Here is a 20981-nt window from a genome sequence, read left to right as displayed (position 1 = left end):
CAAACTCAAATCATTTTTTTCTCAAATTTCATGTCTCATATTTATTCATCAATCAAAATAAGACACATTATTAGAAAGTAAATAAAAAAATAAATATATATCAAATAATTAAAGTTTTATTTATACTGGGGCTTGATTCAAAGTTTCCAAAGTTTGGGTCTAAAATTGCAAATATTATAAATTCAGGGGTCCACCAAGTAAATTGATCGCCAAAATGAATTTCAAAGTTCAAAACTCTTCCCCCCACCCCCACCCCCGGCACCAAACCTCTCTCTCTCTCTCTCTCTCTCACACACACACACACACCCCAGGGAACAATGGAGGAAAGCTCAACTTCAACTTTGAAGCTGATGATAGAGAAAGGACCAAGAGAAGGGGAAACTCTACAATATCCATCGGGGATTGTCGTCAAAATCGGCCGTGTAGTTCGTGGCAATACCATCGGAATCAAAGACGTCGGCATCTCTTCCAAACACATTTGCATCAAATTCGATAATGAATTGTGCAGATGGGCTCTTTCTGATCTTGATTCTTCGAACGGTACTATTTTGAATGGGCAAAGTCTTAGGCCTTATGTTCCTGCCGGTCTCAAGGACGGTGACTGTATTAAGATCGGCGAGTTAACGTCAATTCTTGTGAGGATTGGAGTTGAAGCAACTATTCGGTCGGAAAGGAAACCTAGGCGGCAAGGAAAATCTGGAGCTGGAGCTGGAGCTGGAGCTGCTGCTGTTGTTAAGAGTGAAAGGAGCGGGTTAGGGTTAGGGTTAGAGCTTGATGGGAATTTGGGTAAAAATGCGGTCGAGGCACCGGTAGAGAAGCGGAACTTGCGTACTAGAGCTAAGAAAGCCGTGGATTTGAAGAATGAGGTGGAAAGCTTGAGTTCAAAGAGGATACTGAGAAGTTCCAGGAAGGAAGAGAAGGTGAGTTTCGTTCCTACATTGAATGAAATCCCTGAAGGTTTGAATCTAGAAGAAACAAAAGCAACAGACCTTATTGTTCCCGTAGAAAGTAAAAAGACACGAGAGAGGAAGAGGAAGCTGCCAGTTCAACTTCCTCAGGATCCTGATAGTGTTGTTCCAATAGATGGTAGAAAAACTCGAAAAGGGAGAAAGGGTTTGCCAGTGGAGCCATTGGAAAATGTACAAAACAGTGGTTTGGACGATAATTTAAACAAGGCAGAGGAATCTGTTCGAGTTGATGCGGCCGAGCAGCCAAAATCAACACAAGGAGCTTATGAAGCAAAGGAGGCGGCATGTGATAAATATCCAGTGGATCCATTGGAGAATGTAGAAAACAGTGGAATGGAAAGGAATTTGGACACCACCAATGGATCTGCTCAAGATCTTGTGGCAGAGAAATTGGTGTTGATGCACGAAGGTTGTGAAGGAAAGGAAGCCGCTGTTGATAGAAGTTCACCAAAGGGTTCATCAGAATTAGCACATCAAGTTCATGTGGATAAGGGAAAGGAAGTTGCAGAGGAGTTAGAATATAGGCAAAATGGTTGTGAGGATCTGGTGAAGGACATTGGCTCTGATAGTAGTCAGTGGCTAGATTTGGAGAAGATGACACTAGGGGAGTTTTTTGATTGCTTGAAAGGGCAACTGCCTAAAGAGATATATGAGAAGTCAGAAAAAATCCTTTCACATCTTAAAGAGAATGCCCGAAAATGTCACGAGTTTAGGCTTCAAAGAAATGAAATACGGTGAGGGTAAACAAGCTATGGGCTAGACAAAGGATGATTGCAAAGAGAGTCAAGCTTATTTGGTAATTAATTATCTAACTTCCAGCTCTTAAATTCCTCACAGTATCCGAAGCTACATTCCTGTTGTATCTGTTGGCTCTTTGTTTTTTTATGGAATTGATGCCTGGCTTTTGGTTGACCATGCCCATTGAGTCCAAATTCACTGACACAAACACCAGGCAAAGCTTTGGTGTGGCCCACACAGAGGATGTTATCAACTAGAGCTTGAACCTGGGGATTGAGATGTGAAGTACCCAATTTGTTGCTAGCTTGGCAACCCTTGGGGGTTTGTTAGCCCTTGATCTCTTGCACTTGCTTGAGATCAAAGCTGGAACAACTGATTAGGCCTATGACAAATTAGTTTTGATTGTGCTACATGTTGTTATAAATGCAATGGAACTTTAGCTTACTTCGACTTTTCACCATTTGATATTCAAGCTCTTTAGCTGATTACTGAAACTGGTGGAAAGTAATTGTGAGATTTCCTGATGAGTAGTTCAGATTCTGCTTATTTTAAATGTTATTTCAACATGATATATCATATATGATATAAATTCATTTAGTTGTGTTTTTGGTAAGCAGCTTGTTTACGAACTCTCTTTTGTACTGATTAAAGTCGGACCAGAAGTAGTTTAGAGTGACCGGAAAGTGAGCAAGTCATTCGAAAAGAGATAAAGAGAAGAATATTGAAAGAAACCCCTTAAAGTCGTTTTACTTTTCACTTCTTTTAATTTTCTGGTTACACATTTTCTCAGAAGCCCTCACCTCATTGATGTGCTCTAGAGCCTTGCTCTTTTCTCAACTGAATCAAAGGGGTTCTCATTCTTCCTCTGGTGGAGATTGGGGTTTCACTATTCTTCTTTTTGTATTTTCTTGGTATGATTCTGGTTGGGTCATTGTTGAAGATCTTAGAAGAACCCAATATTTAAAATGAATTGTTAGAGATGTGGTGGTTCTCAAATCTCACTCATGTTTGTTTCTGTCTGTTTTCTTGGCTTTTGGTTGGTTATTCATTGAAACTTAAATGGACCAATTGTGCTTAGTTTCTAATCTGTTTTCTTGGCCTGTTGGTTCTCCAGTTATGTCTAACGAGTCCTTATATTATGTCTTCAATCTCTACCCCTTGCTACGTTGGCTGAGTTCAGGCCCTGCTTGATATCCTCAGAATGGAGACCCATTCAGAGGCTCTGACCGATTTCCCTTTCAATGTGTTTGATAATTCAAAATGCTGTCCAAACTCCCTCCACCCTATCCTCATTCAGCGAGTTACTTTTCCCATTTTATTTTATTTATGATGTGTTTTATGGAAATCTATGTTATTTATGTAAACCCTGTTTTGTAAGTTTTGACTCGGTACTTTTGCTCATTTTACGACTGTTTGTTGGCCTGAGGAGCCAATAGATATCTATCAGCTTCTATGTTGTTTTACTATGAATTTCTTGTGCAGCTATTGTTTTGCTGCCATTGTTAGGTAGCTTGATACATATTTGTTAAACTAGCCTTCTATGCATATGGTTGAATCTTGATAAAATTGACCACAACACATGAAAAAATGGGGAAGGGTGTGATTGTAGATGAGAAATTAGGGGCCATAAATTCCCAATATCTGCTGCCTTGTAATGAGTTATGCTCTATGCCATGTTGTATGTGTGTTTTAATATGTACATACTTTAGTTCTTTTTCTGCTTTGTTTTCTCTATTAAACACCAGTATTTAGCATCCATTTGCATTGGTAAGTAGTGTCATACAGGTGCATTCATCAAATACTTAGATTTGCATTAAGCAAATGCTTTGTTTTGTCTGTATATATACTAGCACACCAACCTAAAACTAAACAGCAGCCGACCTAACTAAATTAGTTACAATTACATCGGAAAATTACATAAATACCCTCCTTGATGTCCAATACGCCCTTTCAAGATGACGTACACTATGAATATTGTGTAACTTCATCATTGAGAACAAAAGAGCTTTAGTAAACATGTCTGCAAGCTGAAAATGGGATCTTATTGGCATCACCTTGATTGTCCTATCCAACACATTTTCTCGAACAAAGTGGCATCGATTTCAATGTGTTTAGTTCGTTTATGAAACATGGGATTAGAAGCTATCTTGATTGTTGACTCGTTGTCACACAAGAGCAGCATCAGAGTAGTAGAGATAACACCGAAATCTTTGAGCAACTGCCTTAACTAAACCAATTCCCAATAAGCTACAACCATCATTCTGTATCCAGTTTCAGTAGAGGAACGTGAAACGACCAGTTGTTTCTTGGATTCCCAGGAGATCAACGAATGCCCAATAAACACGCAAAAACCAAAAAGCCCGAAGTTGAAATGAAGAATTTGCTGATATGAAAATTCCTTGTCTAGGCTATTGTTTGATGTAGCATAAGAGCTGGACAGTGGCATGCCAATGATCAGTCCGTGGAGAAGACATAAATGGCACAAGCTTGTGAACAGTAAACTCGATATCCAGTTGTGTAAGTATGATGTATAACAAACATCCCACCAAACGTCTATGCCTGGAAGGATCATGATAGTGATCACCTTTATCAATTGATAAATGAAGTTGAATATCAAAAGGGATCGTTGATGGTTTAGCAGCCACTAGTTTAGTATCCTCCAACAATTGAAGAACATATTGTCATTGAGACACAAATGCCTTGTTTAGAGCGGGCAACTTATAAACCCAAAAATTACTTCAAGTTGCCAAGATCCTTGAGCTTGAAACGAGTACTCAACATTCCTTTCACTTTACCTATAGAAGATGGATCTGCAGCTATAATATCATCTACGTAAACTAAAACGACAACATATGTGTTGCCTGATCCCTTGTAAACAAGAGAATAGTGAGCCTTCGATTGTGTGACCCCAACAACAATTATGAACTCAGAAAACTTGGCATACCACTTGATGACTGCTTCAAATTATAGATGGACTTATTGAGTTTATAATCCATATGAGATGCCTCCTTAACCAGTAAACCCTAAGGTATGGCCATATAGACCTCATTTAAACGCGTTGTTAACGCCTAGCTGAAGCAATTCCTAGTTATTGATAGCAGTGCTAGCAAGTAGAGTTTGAATAGTAACAGATTTAGCCACGAGGGAGTAAGTGCCCGCATAATCAGCTCTTTCCTGTTAGGTGAAACCCTTAGCCACTAACCTGACTTTGTGTCGTTCCACACTACAACTGAATTGTACTTCAACTTATACACCCATCTGTAGACAACCATGTGTTTCCTTCTGGAAGTGGAGCAACATACCATGTATTATTACTTTTCATTACTGCTAGTTCTTGTTACATGGCAACAGTCCACTGGTTATGCTTAACCACTTCAGCAAACGATTTTGGCTCAAAATTGGATGAAATGGTTGTAGAAAAAGCATTGAATGAAGAAGATAGATGATCATATGATTAATGATCGGATGATATCAAGATTGTTGAGGACAATGGACATGAACATTACAATGGAAAGCCCGTAGGTAAGAGGGTGGTCGACATGCGCTTCTCAATTTCCTGGTCACGGGCTGAATTTCTGGCATTGGAGGATTTGGTGAACTCTCAAGAAAACCTTATGTGTCCTCGCTTTCATAAACATCACCTTGATTATTTTAAATATCGACCTATTGAGGATTTGGATTTTGGAATGGCAGTGGATCATATCTTGATTAAGGCTGTAAATGAACTGAACATTCAACGAACTGTTCGTGAAATGTTCGGCGGGAAGTTCGTTTGTTTAATAAACGAACGAACATGAACAATTTTTTTTCGTAGTTAAACGAACGAACATGAACAAAAGTCTCATTCGTTCATTTATGTTCATGAACATTCATTCATTTACTGTGTTTACGTTCGTTTATGTCCATTTATATATTAAATTTAATATATAATCTTTTATTTATTTAGTTTGAATTCAAATAATATTTATTTAAGTTTTAATTTTTTAGAATTTATTTAGATTTAAATTTTATCATCATTTTGTCTTATTTGAAATTTTTACCTTTTCACTTTTCACTTTTGTCAAATGATGGTGGTTGATGAATGGTGTTTGTTTTGTGTATGTTTAAACTATGGATAATTAGTATGTAATAGTTAATTGAATGGCAAGTAGTGGTGCTCGTTTGTTTATGTTCGTTTAGGCCTGTTCATTTAGGCTGCGTTTAGTACATGGGACGAGACAGTACAGGACGGGACAAAACTCACTGTCCCATGTTTGACGCAACATGGGACATAACAAGAACACATCGTTCCACGTTTGGCATGACATGGGACTGGGACAAAAACTGGGACAAGGTGGAACAACATAGGACAAATGAGGTTTTTTTTTGTTCCACCAAAATAGGTGGAACAAGATGGGACAAGAATGAGACAGAAACTAAAATATTACTAATCTATCCTAGTTTGATATATAACCTTAATATGATATTTGTTTTAATGGTCATTACCGCTAGTTTCGGCCGCCGCCACCACTACCGGCGATCACCGGCGGCCACCTCTACCTCTACCTCCTCTTCCACTATAACAACATTCTCTAGCGTCTCCACAACCACCGTCCACCAAGTCCATTGCCACCTCTACCATAGTCGACCATCGTTCATTGCCGCCACCACTACCACCGTTCGCCACCTTCAACTCCTTTTCTACTACAACAACCTCCTCCACGACCACCATCGGCCACCACCATTCATTGCCATCTCACCTCCACCATACCCACCACCACTACTATCTTTACTACATCAACCACAACTACCTCCTCCACCGTTATCAATCGCCACCTCCACCACAATTTACCATCTTCATGTCCTCTATAACCACCGTCGTCCACCAAGCACCACTGCCTATACCTCCATAACCACTGTCGGCCACCGACCACCATCGCCCGTTACCACTACTACCGTCGGCCACTGACCACCACAGCCCGTTGCCACTTCTACCGTCGGCCATCACCACCTTCACCACCACTACTACTACCATCAATTATATCAAAATTTTCATTCAAATTTGGTACAAATATGAAAATTATGTACAAATATTTATAAATTAAATTATTTAATTATTTACTTTATTTGTGTTAATTATAACTATTATATAATAATTAAAATCATCAAATTACTTTTGGGGGTAGTTTGTCTAGTTTTGTTTCGTTCAGTCCTAGTCCTACCAAACACCAGACATACTTCTATTATGTCCAGGCCTGTTCAGTCAAGTCCTGTACTGTCCAATTATGTATGTGTACCAAACGCTATCTTAGACATGTTCATTCGTTTAGCTTGTTAACGAACGAACATAAACGAACACGAACACACCTGATTTCTAAACGAACGAACAAGAACACATATTTTCGTTCGTTTACTGTTATCGGTTAAGTTAAACGAACGAACATGAAGAAGTCTCTATTTGTGTTTGTTCGGTTCGTTTACATCCCTAATCTCGATCAACGTAAAATAAATCATGAAAAAGAAATGCATTTTCATGAAAAATGACATCCCATGAATAATTTTTGTCTTGTCTGTAAATCCATCAGCTTGTATGCTAGCATATGTGATGGAAAACCGAGTAAAACAAAATAGATCAATATGAAACCCCAACGACCCTAAAGGTCCAGAGACCTTCTTAATCAAGATGAAACCACAAGGACGAAATTTGTAATTTAATTTATATATAATTATAATTATTATACCCAAAATAGATCAATATAAACACAGAGTCTATGTCAATAAGACAATAACACATATTTTCAACAACAGGACACGAATCTGAATCATTGACTGTGCATGATTGAGGTATTAAGGGATATGAATGAGAATTATTCAGTCTTCTGTTGGTATTACGGTATCAATTATTTGTGGTACGGGGCTGTGAACCACTCGTTACTAAATTAGAGGGAATAAAGCCTTATTCCCTAGTTTTATCTTCACACCTCCTAACCCATCGACCATCATCCCTCCCTCATTCCCAACCATCGACCGGCAAGATATTGTTGCCACCATTTACTATTACCATGAGAGATCGTTGTCATGAACCCTAACTATCCTCGCAAACCCTAAACAAAGCCATTGTTGTTGTGAAGATACAACTATTACAATTTACAAAACCCTACCTTTTCGAAATCTGTCAAGTTTAGGAATTTTTGGGTTTTCTAGTAAGATTTTTGTTGTTTCTCGAAAATCTTTTGTCGATACAAAAAAATTCTTCTAGAGTTTTGTAATGCATACTTGAATAACCGATTATACCCTCGTGTTTGCCTTCACATTTAGATTTGATGATTTTGATTTGATATTTTCTCCATCATTCCCCATGTCACCAAAGCATGAACAATGCAACGGGAAATACCCTTTCCCAATATCGAGGTGGTTGTTGCCATCACCACTATAGATAAGTATGACATTGAACGTTTCTCCATTTGCTTCATGTAGGATTGGTGTTGTGAGCGAACACGAACGGATGCTTGTTCGTGTTCATTCATTTAACTCAGTTGAACAAACAAACACGAACGGTAAACAAATAATTTTTTTTTTTGTATTCATGTTCGTTCGTGAAAAAAAATGTGTCTGTTCATGCTCGTTTATGTTCGTTCGTTAAGATGATAAACAAACGTAAACATACGAACATAAACGGACGGACACAAACATACCAAAAGCAACTACCATTACTCATTATTTCGTTTCTAAAAAATAACATAGCAAATTGAAAAATGGGTTAATATAGGAGAGATAAAAAAATTAATTTTAAAAATTTAATTTTCACGTATTGATTTCATAATATATGGAGTAAATTACACTTTTGGTCCATGTGGTTTCTCGAAAGTAACAATTTTCGTCCCTACGATTTCAAAATTACAGTTTTGTCATTGTGGTATGCAAAAACGACCAGATTTGATCTCTCACTCTAACGAACATTAAAAACAAGCCGTTAAATCAAAGGGATTTTAATCAGGGGTATTTTAGTCTATTTACATCCTTCTGACATTTTACTTTAAAAAAAATAAATAAATAGTTAAATCAATCCCCTCCCCCATTTTTTTTACCTCCGGCAACCCAAACCAAAAACTCTCCGGTCATCTTTTCCGGCGACCACCACATCCCCTCACCCAGTCATCTTCCCAAACCATGAAACACATGCTAGTCCATTCACACCCAAACTCAAAATCAAACCTAAATCCAAACCTCAAAATCAAAATGACGACGCAATTAAGGGATGAAGAAGAAATGAAAAGACAACCAACACTCTCCAATAATCTTTTTGATTCTCTACAGAAACTCTTCAATCATCTTCTCTATTCTAGACTCTCATATTACCGGCCAACATAAACGTCGACCACTCCCTTCTATCGAACCTAGAACACAAAACACACCTCTAGCGTTCGAACTTCCCACATCCTATCTCCAAACCTAGGATAAACCTTGTCCCAACCCACCAAAGCCCTTCGATACAGGGATGGTGATTTACTCCGATCGGGTGGGGAACCCGGTTCACCCGACCCGAAAGGGAACGGGGATTGCCCGCTAAAATGGGTCCTAGGACCGAGGCCAGGGATCCCCCCTAGACTCAAACCGGGGTTGGGGTTGGGGCCGGGCCCATATCTCCCGACCGTCCCGTATCCGGTATATAATTTTATTAATATTTTTTTATATAATATATGTATAATATATATATATATATATATATATATATATATATATAGTATTTATTTTCTAAAATTAGGTCTTGACTAGAGATGATGATCGGGGTTTGACAAGAAAATAAACCGGGGACGAGATATTAATCCCCTTACCCGTTGGGGACCGGGCCGGGAGCTTATGGGTTGTAGGGCGGGTGCTCATGGGTTGAGTTGATCGAGTTGAAGACATTTGAACAACCCAACCCAATGCTTGCGGTTTGAAATACTAACCTAACCCAAACCGTACGGGTTCATCGGGTTAGTCGTGTTGATACTTTGGTACATTCAAATATTTTTCTAACCTTGAATATGTTATTTCTTTACACATATTTTTTTTTAATCATCTATCATTTGATACAACTTATCTGTACTTCTTACGTATATCACATTTAATTAATTTTCTCAATATATATATATATATATATTCACAGTTACTGAACATATATACGAATGAGTTATATAAAGATGAAGAATAGATTGAAAATATGTATATATGAATGATCGGGTTGGTGAGCACCTCTACCTACAACCTCTCAATCCTTTACCCTGCCTCCTTTCCTGAATCCCGATCCCTTCTTCGACGCATCCTCTCCGACCAACCCCCTATCCCCACAACGACATCTATCATTAAGTTTTAAAAAATTCTTTAAATTTGAATTCTTTTTTATTTTCTTAATTTTAAAGAACATAGAAGTGTGCAAAACTCGAATTATTTGAAATCTGAACCCAAACACGAAATGGAAATACGATATTTATGTAAAACCCGAATGCCCCGAAATTCGAGAATCCGAAAACCAATTTTTTGGGAAAATTTGGGTTCCGAAAATTAAAGTTTGATTTCCATATCGGAAATCCGATCGGGTTTTTAATTTTCCCATCCAAACCCGTCTGATAGGATTGATACACACTCCTTTTAAAAAACAATCTATTAAAACAAAATAAAAAAATAAAAAATAAAAAATAAAATGTGTTGTTTTCTCTTTTTAAAAGAAGGGTGTAGCCGATTCGATTCAACAGGGTCCGGTGCCAACAAGTCAATACCCAGCGACGAAACCCTGTGGGCCATGGCCAATACCGTTTGACTGGAACCAAAATTACACAAAAGGAAAGGGGCATTTTCGTCATTATAGGACCACAAGAGAGGGCAGGGCAGAATGCAGATATAGGGGAAACATGGAGAGAGAGAAAGGGCAGAGATAGATACAGCCCAGTCTGTCTCTATTTGTGTGTGAACTTCATCCTCCGCCGTGCTCTGTGTAATCGCATATTCCGGTGACCTTTCAACCCTAAAATCTCCTCAATATCCAACCGCATTCTCACTCGATTGTTTCTCAACTTTCGTCCTCATCGATTATCGATCACAGATTTTTGTTTTGTTTTTCTTCTTTCTCGTTTTGATTTTGTTTTCTTATACCGGTCATCACTTGTGAACTTGAAACCCTAATTTATTCCAGAAGAAGTTGGAAATTTTGAAGTTTGTTTATTTTGATCCAAACGAACCCTAATATTTGATGGCCGCTATGAATTTTCAATCCGACGATAGCGGCGGCGGCGTCATTAAAAGCCCTAGGTCTCCGGGACATTCACAAACGGTTTCATCTCCGTGGAGTTCGATTGTACAGGGTTCTCCGGTTATTGTATCGGATGCTGTTTCCGCGGCTCCGGTTTCTGTTGCTCCAGCACCCACGTTTTCATCTTCTGTTGAGGAGCAAATAGGTAACTTTACCTCAGATTGGTGTCCGCCTACAACGGTGCCGGAGATAGCAAGCTCACCGGATGATTCTGGCACTGATGGGCAGGGTTCTGACAGTGGTGGTGTTGGCAGCAGCAGTGCATCTAAGAAACCCGTGTGGAATAAACCGAACGGTGTCGTTGAGGTTGTGAGTCCTGTAATGGGTGCAGTTTCTTGGCCTGCTCTCGGAGAGTCTACTAAGGCTTCCCCAAAATCTTCCTCGTCGGATTCCTTAAAAGCTCTTGCAGATGGACCATTGCCGCCTGCGTTACAGGTGGTACTACCATTGATCTACAACTTTCACTCGTCCATAATTGTTTATCATTCTGCTTGTATGCTATTATCTAACACACGCACATGTATACACCAGAATGATGATGAAGTTTTAATAGGCATTGCATGTTCCTAAATGCTTGTACATTTGTCAATACTCCTGCTTTATAAGCTAATGTCCATACGCAGTTCTCAAGGTCAACAGTTCTTGCCTTTTACTTTATACAGACCCCATTGATAAGGAACGGCGCTAGTCAATTCGTTTGAAATTTGAAACTAATCAATTATTACAATCATGAAAGACAGATTTTCGAGGTTAAATTTTGGGCCTGTATGATGTTTCAATATGGAATAATTGGGCTGTTGCTGTTTTTTGCCTTCAGCTCCATATTGTACATGTGGTATCCATATGGCACATGCACTGGTCTTACTTCTGTGTGTATGTTTGTCATCATAGGTGACTGGAAATTCATCTCCTTCATCTCATAAACAGGCAAGTGATAGTAACTTGCATCCTACATCAACCCCAAACCATGTAGCACCTGCCAGGCAGAGATCTATGAAGCGAGGTGGGAGTTTTAATTCAAATCTATCAGTTAATGGAGGGGCTACTCACATGTCATCAACAAGCCACGATTTGGTAGTGGAAAGTCCCCATAATACATCTCTAAAACCTGGTACTGCTGCTGCAGAATCTTCTCCCAGAGACCAAACACACATTGAATCACAAAGAGGAGGTTTTGGGGCACAATCACATAATGGTAATGATCACCAACATCAAAGACATTCATATAGAAGGGGCAGTGGTGGGCAACATACACGTGTAGATGGTTCTTACCATCACAACTATGGTGGTAAGCGGGATCAAGATCGTGGGAATCACGAATGGAACCAGCATAGTAGAAGTTTTAACAGCAGAGATACCCACTTGCAGCCACAGAGAGGTTACCCTAGGGGGGGTTATATACGGCCCTCTGTTCATGCTTCCACCCCATTTATTCCTCCACCAATGCCTCTGCCAGTGCGGTCTTTTGGCAACAACATGATCTATCCCGGTGAGGCTTACTATAATCAGAATCCTGATTCTATTAATTTTGTAACTTGGCATGATTTTTGAATCCTCTTGTAGATATGCCATCTCCGTTGTTCTATGTTCAAGGTCCACCACCTCCACCTGAGTCCCTCAGAGGTATGCCTCTCGTTGCACCAATTCCACCTCCCATGTACTTTGCTGTACCAGATCCCATGTTGCATGCTAGGATAGTAAGCCAAATTGATTACTATTTCAGGTATGTCCTTCATTAAAATATATTTGAAAGTTGTTCTGTTTAGAAAGATGATCGTTTGTGGCACTTTCAGAGATTTAACAGCTAGCAATCCTCTTCATATTTTTGGCAGCAACGAGAATTTAGTTAAAGATACATACTTGCGGAAAAACATGGATGAACATGGTTGGGTTCCTGTAAGCTTAATAGCAGGCTTCAAGAAAGTGAGTCCTCTGGAAGAACCTTATTAATTCATGCACTTTCTTGTTGATGATTTATTTAATATCAATGTCCTTTCTTGTTGATGATCCATTCAAATTTTCAGATTTTCTTGCACAAATAGGTGGTATTGTAATTTAACCTGTTTTTGTCTTGTATTCTCGATATTTATGTTTTCATAAGAGTTTCTCATTGACAGACCCCTCTGATATGCTTGCAGGGTGTGAGGGTATTTCGTCACTTAATATTGAGGGCTAACTTTTGTTTCCCCTAAATAGTGTTCTCACTATGGATTGTGGTATTTGTTGCTTCATGGTCATAGACCTTATATATTCATGTGCTGTTATAATGATGTTTTATGCACATGAATTTTATTTCTTGAAGATCATATGACTTCTAGAATGTGGCTATAAGTTTTTCCATGGACCTCTTAGTAAAGGTTATTTCTAGTAATATCAGACCTCTAAGGAAATAATTGCCAGTGAGAAAGTACAGGTACTACCTTCTACTCACATTTCTTATCTTCCACTGATGGTCATGTTTCTGCCATTTGATATACTAAATGGTCGCAGATTTGGACTTTGTACTTGTTAAGCCATCATATCTGGTACTCTGCAATATTGTTCATACAGTTAACATGAACTGATGGGAGAAAGAACTAAGATTTGTCATTGAACTAAATTAACTGGAAATGTACCTATTGAGATTTGAGAAGGCTTAACTGTCCATGCGGAGGGGAAAGATTTTTACCACTAGCTTACAGCTTGTTCTCTGACTCATAATTTTAATGTTAGGATATGAATAGGGGACTTAATGGTATGGATATGTTCTTTTGTGATGACAGCTAGGCCTGTCTGATTTTTCTTTTGATCTAGTGTTGTTTGGATAAAGTCATATGTCTGGATAAATGAGATTTGTCCGAAGTAAGTGGTAATGGACAATTGTTGTTGAATGAAGAGTCTGAATGATTGAAAATTACCATTATAACTTTTAGTCTGAAATAAGTTTTCGATTTAAAGAGACTATTTGATAGTCTCAGTGAAAATTCCAAATGACAAAAGTATCAGCTTATGAATTATTTAAAATAAAATTCTACTATGTCATGCTTGTGCAGTTGTACATCATAGGGCTGTTGAGAAAAATGAGGATTTCTAGGGATATGATAGAGGGAACTAAATAGAATAATTATGTCTGAAAACATCAACACCATGACTTACCAATTAAGTCATATTTTCTTAGTTAAGTCACAAAAAAACAACATGATATGACTTGCTGAATAGGCATTCTTCTCCTTAAGTTGAATAAGTAGAAAAACAAACCAGAACTTATGAAGGTGCATGCATGCATTATACCGAGGGTTAGAAGCACGATTGTGCTCTAAGTGCATGCCAATTTATTAAATAATATATTAAAATATAGATCTAGTTAAATCCTAATTTACTTTAGAAGTATGACATTCTTATACAATTACTGCAACTAAAAGTGCAAATGGGATATATATGTATATATCGATGCAATCATTAATAATTGTATCTTATTATCCTAGTGGTGACCAACTGATTTTATACCACCTAGATGTTTTGGTCTGGGGGAGCTACCCAAAATCGTTTTTTTCAAGGCATTGCCGGAAGAACTAGTATTCAATTGAAGCATGGGATTTTCAATGCATATTTTACTAGTTTTTAAGCAAGTGAAAGGGGAAGTCACTAGATGTATTGGTCAGATGGGAGTGATGGAAAATGTACATTGTTCTAAATATGTGTTTCTTTTTGCCTGTATGATTATATATTTAGTGCTGTCTCTAGTTGATATCATTGCATTGGGCAATGAAGGTTAAACCGGGTAGAGTAAATACATGAGTAAATCCTAGAGGTGACCAGGTGACTTTGTTCCACCTTTTATTTCTGGACTGGGGGAGCTACCACGTATTCTTCTGTTGAGGAACTGCCTGAGGACCAATTATTAAATTGAATCATGAGATTTAATATGCAAAGTTTACTAATTTTTAATGAATGTGAATGGAGTCACTAGATTACTACTACTGGTCTGATGGGAGTGACAGAAAAGGTACATTGCTCTAAATGTGTTTCTTTCTATTTTATTGGATTTATACCTATATGGTTATATATTTAGGGATCTCCAGTCGAAATCTTTGCATTGGGCAATAAAGGTCCAACTGGCTAGATATATATCTGAGATGTGAGCTAAGATTATTTACATCACCTAAATTTCTGGACTGGGGGAGCTACCAGGATGTCTGGTGAGGCAATATCTGGAGAACAGTATTATCTTGAAGCAAGGGATTTTTGATGTATAGTTTACTAATATTTTGTGTAGGTGAAACCGAAAGGAGAAGTCACTAGATGTAGTGCTAATAATCTGATGGGGGTGACAGAAAATTGCACAATGTGTGTTATTTCTATTTTCTTTTTCCTTATATGGTTATGTAAGTAGGGATATCTCTAGTCCAAATCTTTGCATTGGGCAATAAAGGTTGAATTGGGTAGAGTGCATAAATTCTTGTGGTAATACATAGCTTGAGCATGTTGCATTAGTATCTCGATGATGGTGAATGTTTCTCAGGGGCCTGGCCATGCAGAAAGGAATTTAATCATGTCAAAACTTGGAGTGTGTGATATGTGTTTTGCACTTTTGCAGCTAAGAAATCCCCAGTCCTCATAGCATAGGAAGAGACCAATGAATATTGGAAGTTCTAATAGGAATTTCAGTTCACTTTGACTGGGCTGATTCAAAACGGGAATATGTGTTATTGCAGCAATATATGCATAGTGTGGCAGCCATCTAAAGCAAGGTCTGAAGATTAAAACCATCATAAAACTGCCACGTATTCTATGGTTGGAATATATATATATATATATATATCTTGCTGCTTAGTACAATCTTTTCAGCTTTTTAGCTTTATGATGTGGTATAAAAGGGCATTGACATTCTGCCGATTTTCAGTCTTCTGCAATCCAATGTACTTGGGGTATTTGAATAGAACTGCAGATAGATCATGATCTACGTGATTATGTTTGGCACTCTGCCAAGTAAAGAGGTGAAGTCAGTACTTATAAAGCTACATAAAAGGTTCATGTTAGTGATCTTTTCTATTGTTCCATGCATGTTTTGACGGTTGTACTTGAGCATATGGCATGCCTTAGCATGTGGACTTAAGTTGTAGATCATATCAAACATTCTGTAAATAATGGCATGCCTTTTGTGAATTGTGGACAAATTAAAGCATCTTATCTAAGAACTCGGATGACTTGAAGGTGAAGGTAACCCAATTGATGAGGTACAAAGTGATCTTAACTCAATTGTATAATCTATATTGGGGTTGGTGAATATGTAAAATTAAAAGTTTGAAACTGATGAGTAATAAAGAGTTGTGGTAACCAGTTCCCCTGTACGCTTATAGCAAATAATAATTGATGTAATGTGAGTAATCTTACATGGATCCAACAAATTGGCCATGGTCAACCATATTGTTCATATTTTAGATGACAAGTATCAAAAAAGGAAGTATGATTCTCTTGAAGAACGTATATTTTATACATACACATGCATAGTTGTTAAAAGCGTGCTACAAGCATGCATAGGCTCTGAGGCTCATAAGGCTCAAGGTCTTGGGCTTTTTAAGAGTCCAGGCTAGGCGCATTCATGAGGCTCACTAAGGCGCTGCGCCTTGGCCAAGGCACCTTGTGGGCCTAGGCGTGCCTCACAAAGAGTTATTAAACACCTAGTCAAACCCTAATCTTAAATAAGTTTTCTCATCTTCTCAACTTTTAGGGTTTGACTAGGTGTTTAATAACACTTTCTATTTTATTTTGTCCCTAATTAAATATCCACTTCAAGACAATAAGTGCATACTTCCCCATTCTACCCTTAGTTGTGATATGAAGAAATTAATTACTCTCTATTATTAAGGGTAGCATTATTTCATTAAACGTGTAATAATTGTACTTCTCTAAACCGTGTGCCTTTTTTTAATTTTATTGTGACACTGATTTTGGGACAGGGGAGTATTATGTAGATAAGTCAAACCCTAATATTAAATACCCTGTTCTTAGAACTTCAAGTCTCCTATACAAGTACCTAGACCTTAAAAGTTCTCCTCATGACTCATGCTTTAAACCCTTCTCCCTTCTGCCTCTATGGAAGTACTGCTGGTTGCTGCATTGGAGGCTTGTACTTGTTGTCTGTGTGTATACATATTGATAAGATACTCCTCACATTCCTTAGGTCCGTGCCTTGCGCCTAGGCCTCGGGACTCCTTTAATATTGATAAGATGCGCCTGGCATTCCTTAGGCCCGCACCTCATGCCTGCGGCTCGTGCCACGGCCTCAGGTCCCCTTTGCGCCTAAGTGTGCCTTGACGTTAACCACTTTGTACACATGCGGAAGAAGGTAGTACGGTATGTACCGTCATAACATTCACCAACTGTTATGTGTTTGCTAAAATGTTTGGGATCCCATCCACTGCTCAGTGTTCAGATCCTGGTTTCTACGCCACCCATGTGCTTGTGGTGTGTATGCATACTGTTTATGCAAGTGGTGGTTGGTTTGTGCTGAGTGGTCTTTCATGTCATCTGTCAAATAACAACACAGGTTATATGCTACTCATAATTATCATTTTATTTGTTCCGTCTGCAACATACTATGTATCTCGATCAATTATCATCAATAAGGCATGCTTCGAGTTCTGACGCATATTCCACTTTTATCTTTTTATGCTTTCTTATGCGATTGTCATTTTCTGTTGTATGTGATTGTGTTCGATGTGTATTCTTGTCTGCTTATGTTTTCCCTTACTGTTGATAATTTTGGGATAGTTTACTAAGATGATTTCTTTTTGGAATCTTAATTATCATCGTTAATCTGAAGTAGCTGGATCTAACATATATATTAGCTGCAAACTATTTATTTTTGTAACTACAGAGCTTGGGATGAAGACTCAATCTTGATCTATGTGTATCAATGTGGCCCTTCATTATTGTCTGCAATTAGTGCCTGGATTACTTATGTGTTTTGTCTTGACAGTAAGATAACCATTCGCATTGTTACAGGTTTTGTATCTGACAGATAATGTTCAGCTAATACTAGATGCTATGGGAGCTTCAACTATTGTGGAAGTGCAGGTGCGTATGATAGTTACAGAGTCCTCTTTGTCAAATATTTGCCATTAGCTTCTATATTTGTTTCTCCTTCGCATGGGCTGCATTTGGTATGCGAAACAGGTGGGGACATGACAAAATAAACAAAAACTTGTTGTCTCATGCTTTTTGCGATATTAGATTAAGGACAAAACATGACTTAGTAGGACAAAAATTCTTTTTTTTTTCTGTCCCACCAAAATAGGTGGAACAAAAATCAGGGAGATGGACAAGATTGGTAAATTACTAAACTACTCATGTCAAATTAGATCCTTTAGCAAAATTATTTCACTCACCTACCTCACTCTTGTCCGTCTAGTCCTGTATGCATAACAGATGCACCCATAGTTTTTTTAGCTTTTCTAGCTTGACAATGAATTCTAGCGCCCTTTGACAATATCGCCCTGGGTTTGCTGTGCCATGTAGAGGATGTAGTTTTGTGAGTTATCAAGCTTTCAAGGAAGATGAGATTCATGAGCTATTCTTTTACCATCGTGCATTACAGGGTGACAAAATAAGAAGACGAAATGATTGGATGAGATGGCTAATGCACCCGCCTGCTCAATACTCGAACCTGTCGAGCCCTCAGGCTGTTGGGAGGTCGCCTAATCAAGATGTATTGGCATCACAGCTTCAGGGTGTTACACTGGATGAGACGGCCTCAACAAATCAGGATTCTGTCGACACTTTTTTTGGTCGGTCGTCTTCAGGGGAATTCCAGTTGCAACAAGCCGGAGGGGAGGAGATTGGCCACGTGGGTGGTCAACAACAAGCAGGTCCGGAACGAGCAACATTGGCTTGAAGCTTACATGAGACTAATCATATGGCAGAGACGGGTAGACTAAAAAGCAATGTTTTTTAGAAGATGCGGGCTATCCTGGATATCCATCAAGATTTACCGGTAGATAGAGAAATGGTGTTTTCAGAAGCACATGGATAGACAAAGGTAAACATTAAATGAAAAACCAAAATAGAAAAAAAAAACCAAAAAATCAAAAAAAAAAAAAAAAGATTACAAATTTGAAAAAGCAAAAAAAAAGAGGAAAAAAGACTTGAATAAAAAAAGAAAGTGAAAAGGATAGAATATTACGACTTTTCCAATTGTTAAGTCTTGGCTTGTTGGATAAGATGATTTATTTTTGGACGGGTGTTTTAAAAATTATATTTGTCCATTTGCTGTTTTCTTATGTGTTGGGGTTTTTTTATTAACCCGGATATCCAACCCATTATACGAGCCGATTAATCCCAGGGTGACCACCTGCTTTGCAGATAGTCAGGAGTCACTGCATTTGAAACTCTGTGGCCACAAGGGGATTTTTATTCCTCCTTTGATTTGAATCTGGGACCTCCTGGTACTTTTGACCTCTGGAGCCAAGTTCAAACCAATCATGCATCCCTTTGTGGTTTTATGTTGGTTTTTCTTCCACCATCCTTGGCGAAAAGTCTTGGGACCGTCCAGGTGATTGTGGAGATTTTGTGTGCTTATATTACTGTGTTGTCATGTTACTTGCCTAAGCTTACATCAATTTCCTACATCCCTGCCTTTGTTGGTCACTGGGGTTTTCTGTCACCATATTTGGTGACCATAGTTGTTATATGAAAAGCATGGGGTGGTAGTCAGACACAGTTGAAAAGCATAGTTCCTACGTCTTGGTGATTTGCACCCACCAGTCCCTACTTTTTAAAATTACCCTTTCTTCATATCGCTATTTACTTATATGCTATTATTTTTGGTGAATGGAACTTCACTAGAAATGCCAAAAGTGAGCAAGAATCTTTGGATTTATAAACCCTCTTTGGGTCAATCATCCCCTACCCAACAAAGCTTAAAACAGAATAAAACCTAGAAATGACAACATTTATTCATTTTTTAATATTCGATAATCGAACATGGCGTTGATGTTCTGTGGAAATGAAGTTTTAGTACTCATTCTCTAGTCTTTGAATGGGATGGACCTATATTACAAAAGGAAGGGACTCGATTTTGACTCTCGATGGTGATGGTGATAGGATACGAGAATCTCAATTGGGGACGATAAACTACCTCATATCTCTCTTCTTTCCATACATTTAAAGTCCAATACTGTATCTTTTATTAATATCTTGTAATAACTATCGAAAAAAATACACAATTTAATCACAAGAATGGTGTCTAATTGGTTTGAGTTTGGGCTCAAAAGGTCAAAAGTGCCCGGAGGTCCTTGGTTCGAATCCAAGAAGGAATAAAAATCCCTTGTAGTCACAAATGTTCAAATGGGGTGACTTCGTAGGTGCTTGTCTTGAGATTAGTCTACTCGCATAACAGGTTAAACATCCTGGTTAACAAAAAGATTCTTTTTTAAAAGCAACAACAAAAGATGTGGAAAATGCAATTGTTATTTGTGGAAACTTTTTGGCAAAATCAGTCTGTATGAAATGGTTTGGTTGGTAGGTGGCAGGTTTGGTGTTTCAAACTGTAGGCACATAATAGTATTCGTTTCTTTTCCAGATACTAAATCTTTAATCTCAGAACATCGTACATTTTCTTTAGCATCACGCATGGGTTATCATACAAATGTTGGATTGAATCCCACAATTTTTGCTCTGGAAAAAGAGCTGCCACAATAATAGAACTAAAGCCAATAGCGATGTGTGTGTTGCATGCGGAAGCAAAGACACTTTGGGGGTCCCCTCGCTTATGTTGTTACTTTTTAATCTAAAATAAATATCTGAATTTCGATCCATTAAATTCATAATTGTTTCAATAAAATAATATCGGTCGATACATGGAATTCTGCAGGTCTTCTGTTTGGACAATATTTAAGTCAATGTCGTTTTCTGATCGTTTCGTCGGAAGGTTGTAACTTTCTGACGATTGTGATGTATAGCACATGTATTTATACCCTTGAACCAACTTTCATCTCATGTCACCTCGGAAAACGGTGAATACA

The 20981-nt window shown here is 38.2% G+C and overlaps 2 protein-coding genes across 4 annotated transcripts; both read left to right on the top strand.

Annotated features, from left to right (window-relative positions):
* Nucleotides 1-317: 317 nt before the first annotated feature.
* Nucleotides 318-2145, top strand: LOC112515757 (FHA domain-containing protein At4g14490-like). The gene has a single exon (XM_025122678.1). The coding sequence runs from the start codon at nucleotides 318-320 to the stop codon at nucleotides 1704-1706; it is 1389 nt and encodes a 462-aa protein (XP_024978446.1). The 3' UTR covers nucleotides 1707-2145.
* An 8468-nt stretch (nucleotides 2146-10613) lies between these two features.
* On the top strand, nucleotides 10614-19195 carry LOC112515718 (la-related protein 1C-like). 3 transcript variants are annotated; one of them, XM_025122628.1, is made up of 7 exons: nucleotides 10614-11415; nucleotides 11869-11980; nucleotides 12104-12466; nucleotides 12541-12700; nucleotides 12810-12900; nucleotides 17965-18036; nucleotides 18557-19195. In XM_025122628.1, exons 1-7 carry the CDS (start codon nucleotides 10918-10920, stop codon nucleotides 18851-18853), a joined length of 1593 nt encoding a protein of 530 aa, XP_024978396.1. In that variant the 5' UTR covers nucleotides 10614-10917; the 3' UTR covers nucleotides 18854-19195. The 3 variants fall into 3 exon arrangements, with proteins under 3 accessions (XP_024978396.1, XP_024978394.1, XP_024978393.1); XM_025122626.1 differs by having other exon boundaries at nucleotides 10614-11412; nucleotides 11869-12466; XM_025122625.1 differs by having other exon boundaries at nucleotides 11869-12466.
* The last annotated feature ends 1786 nt before the right edge of the window (nucleotides 19196-20981 follow it).

This window comes from Cynara cardunculus, assembly GCF_001531365.2.
Source record: "Cynara cardunculus var. scolymus isolate 2C chromosome LG 7, CcrdV1, whole genome shotgun sequence".
Classification (NCBI taxonomy): domain Eukaryota; kingdom Viridiplantae; phylum Streptophyta; class Magnoliopsida; order Asterales; family Asteraceae; genus Cynara; species Cynara cardunculus.
This window is presented reverse-complemented; position numbering and strand designations above follow the sequence as displayed.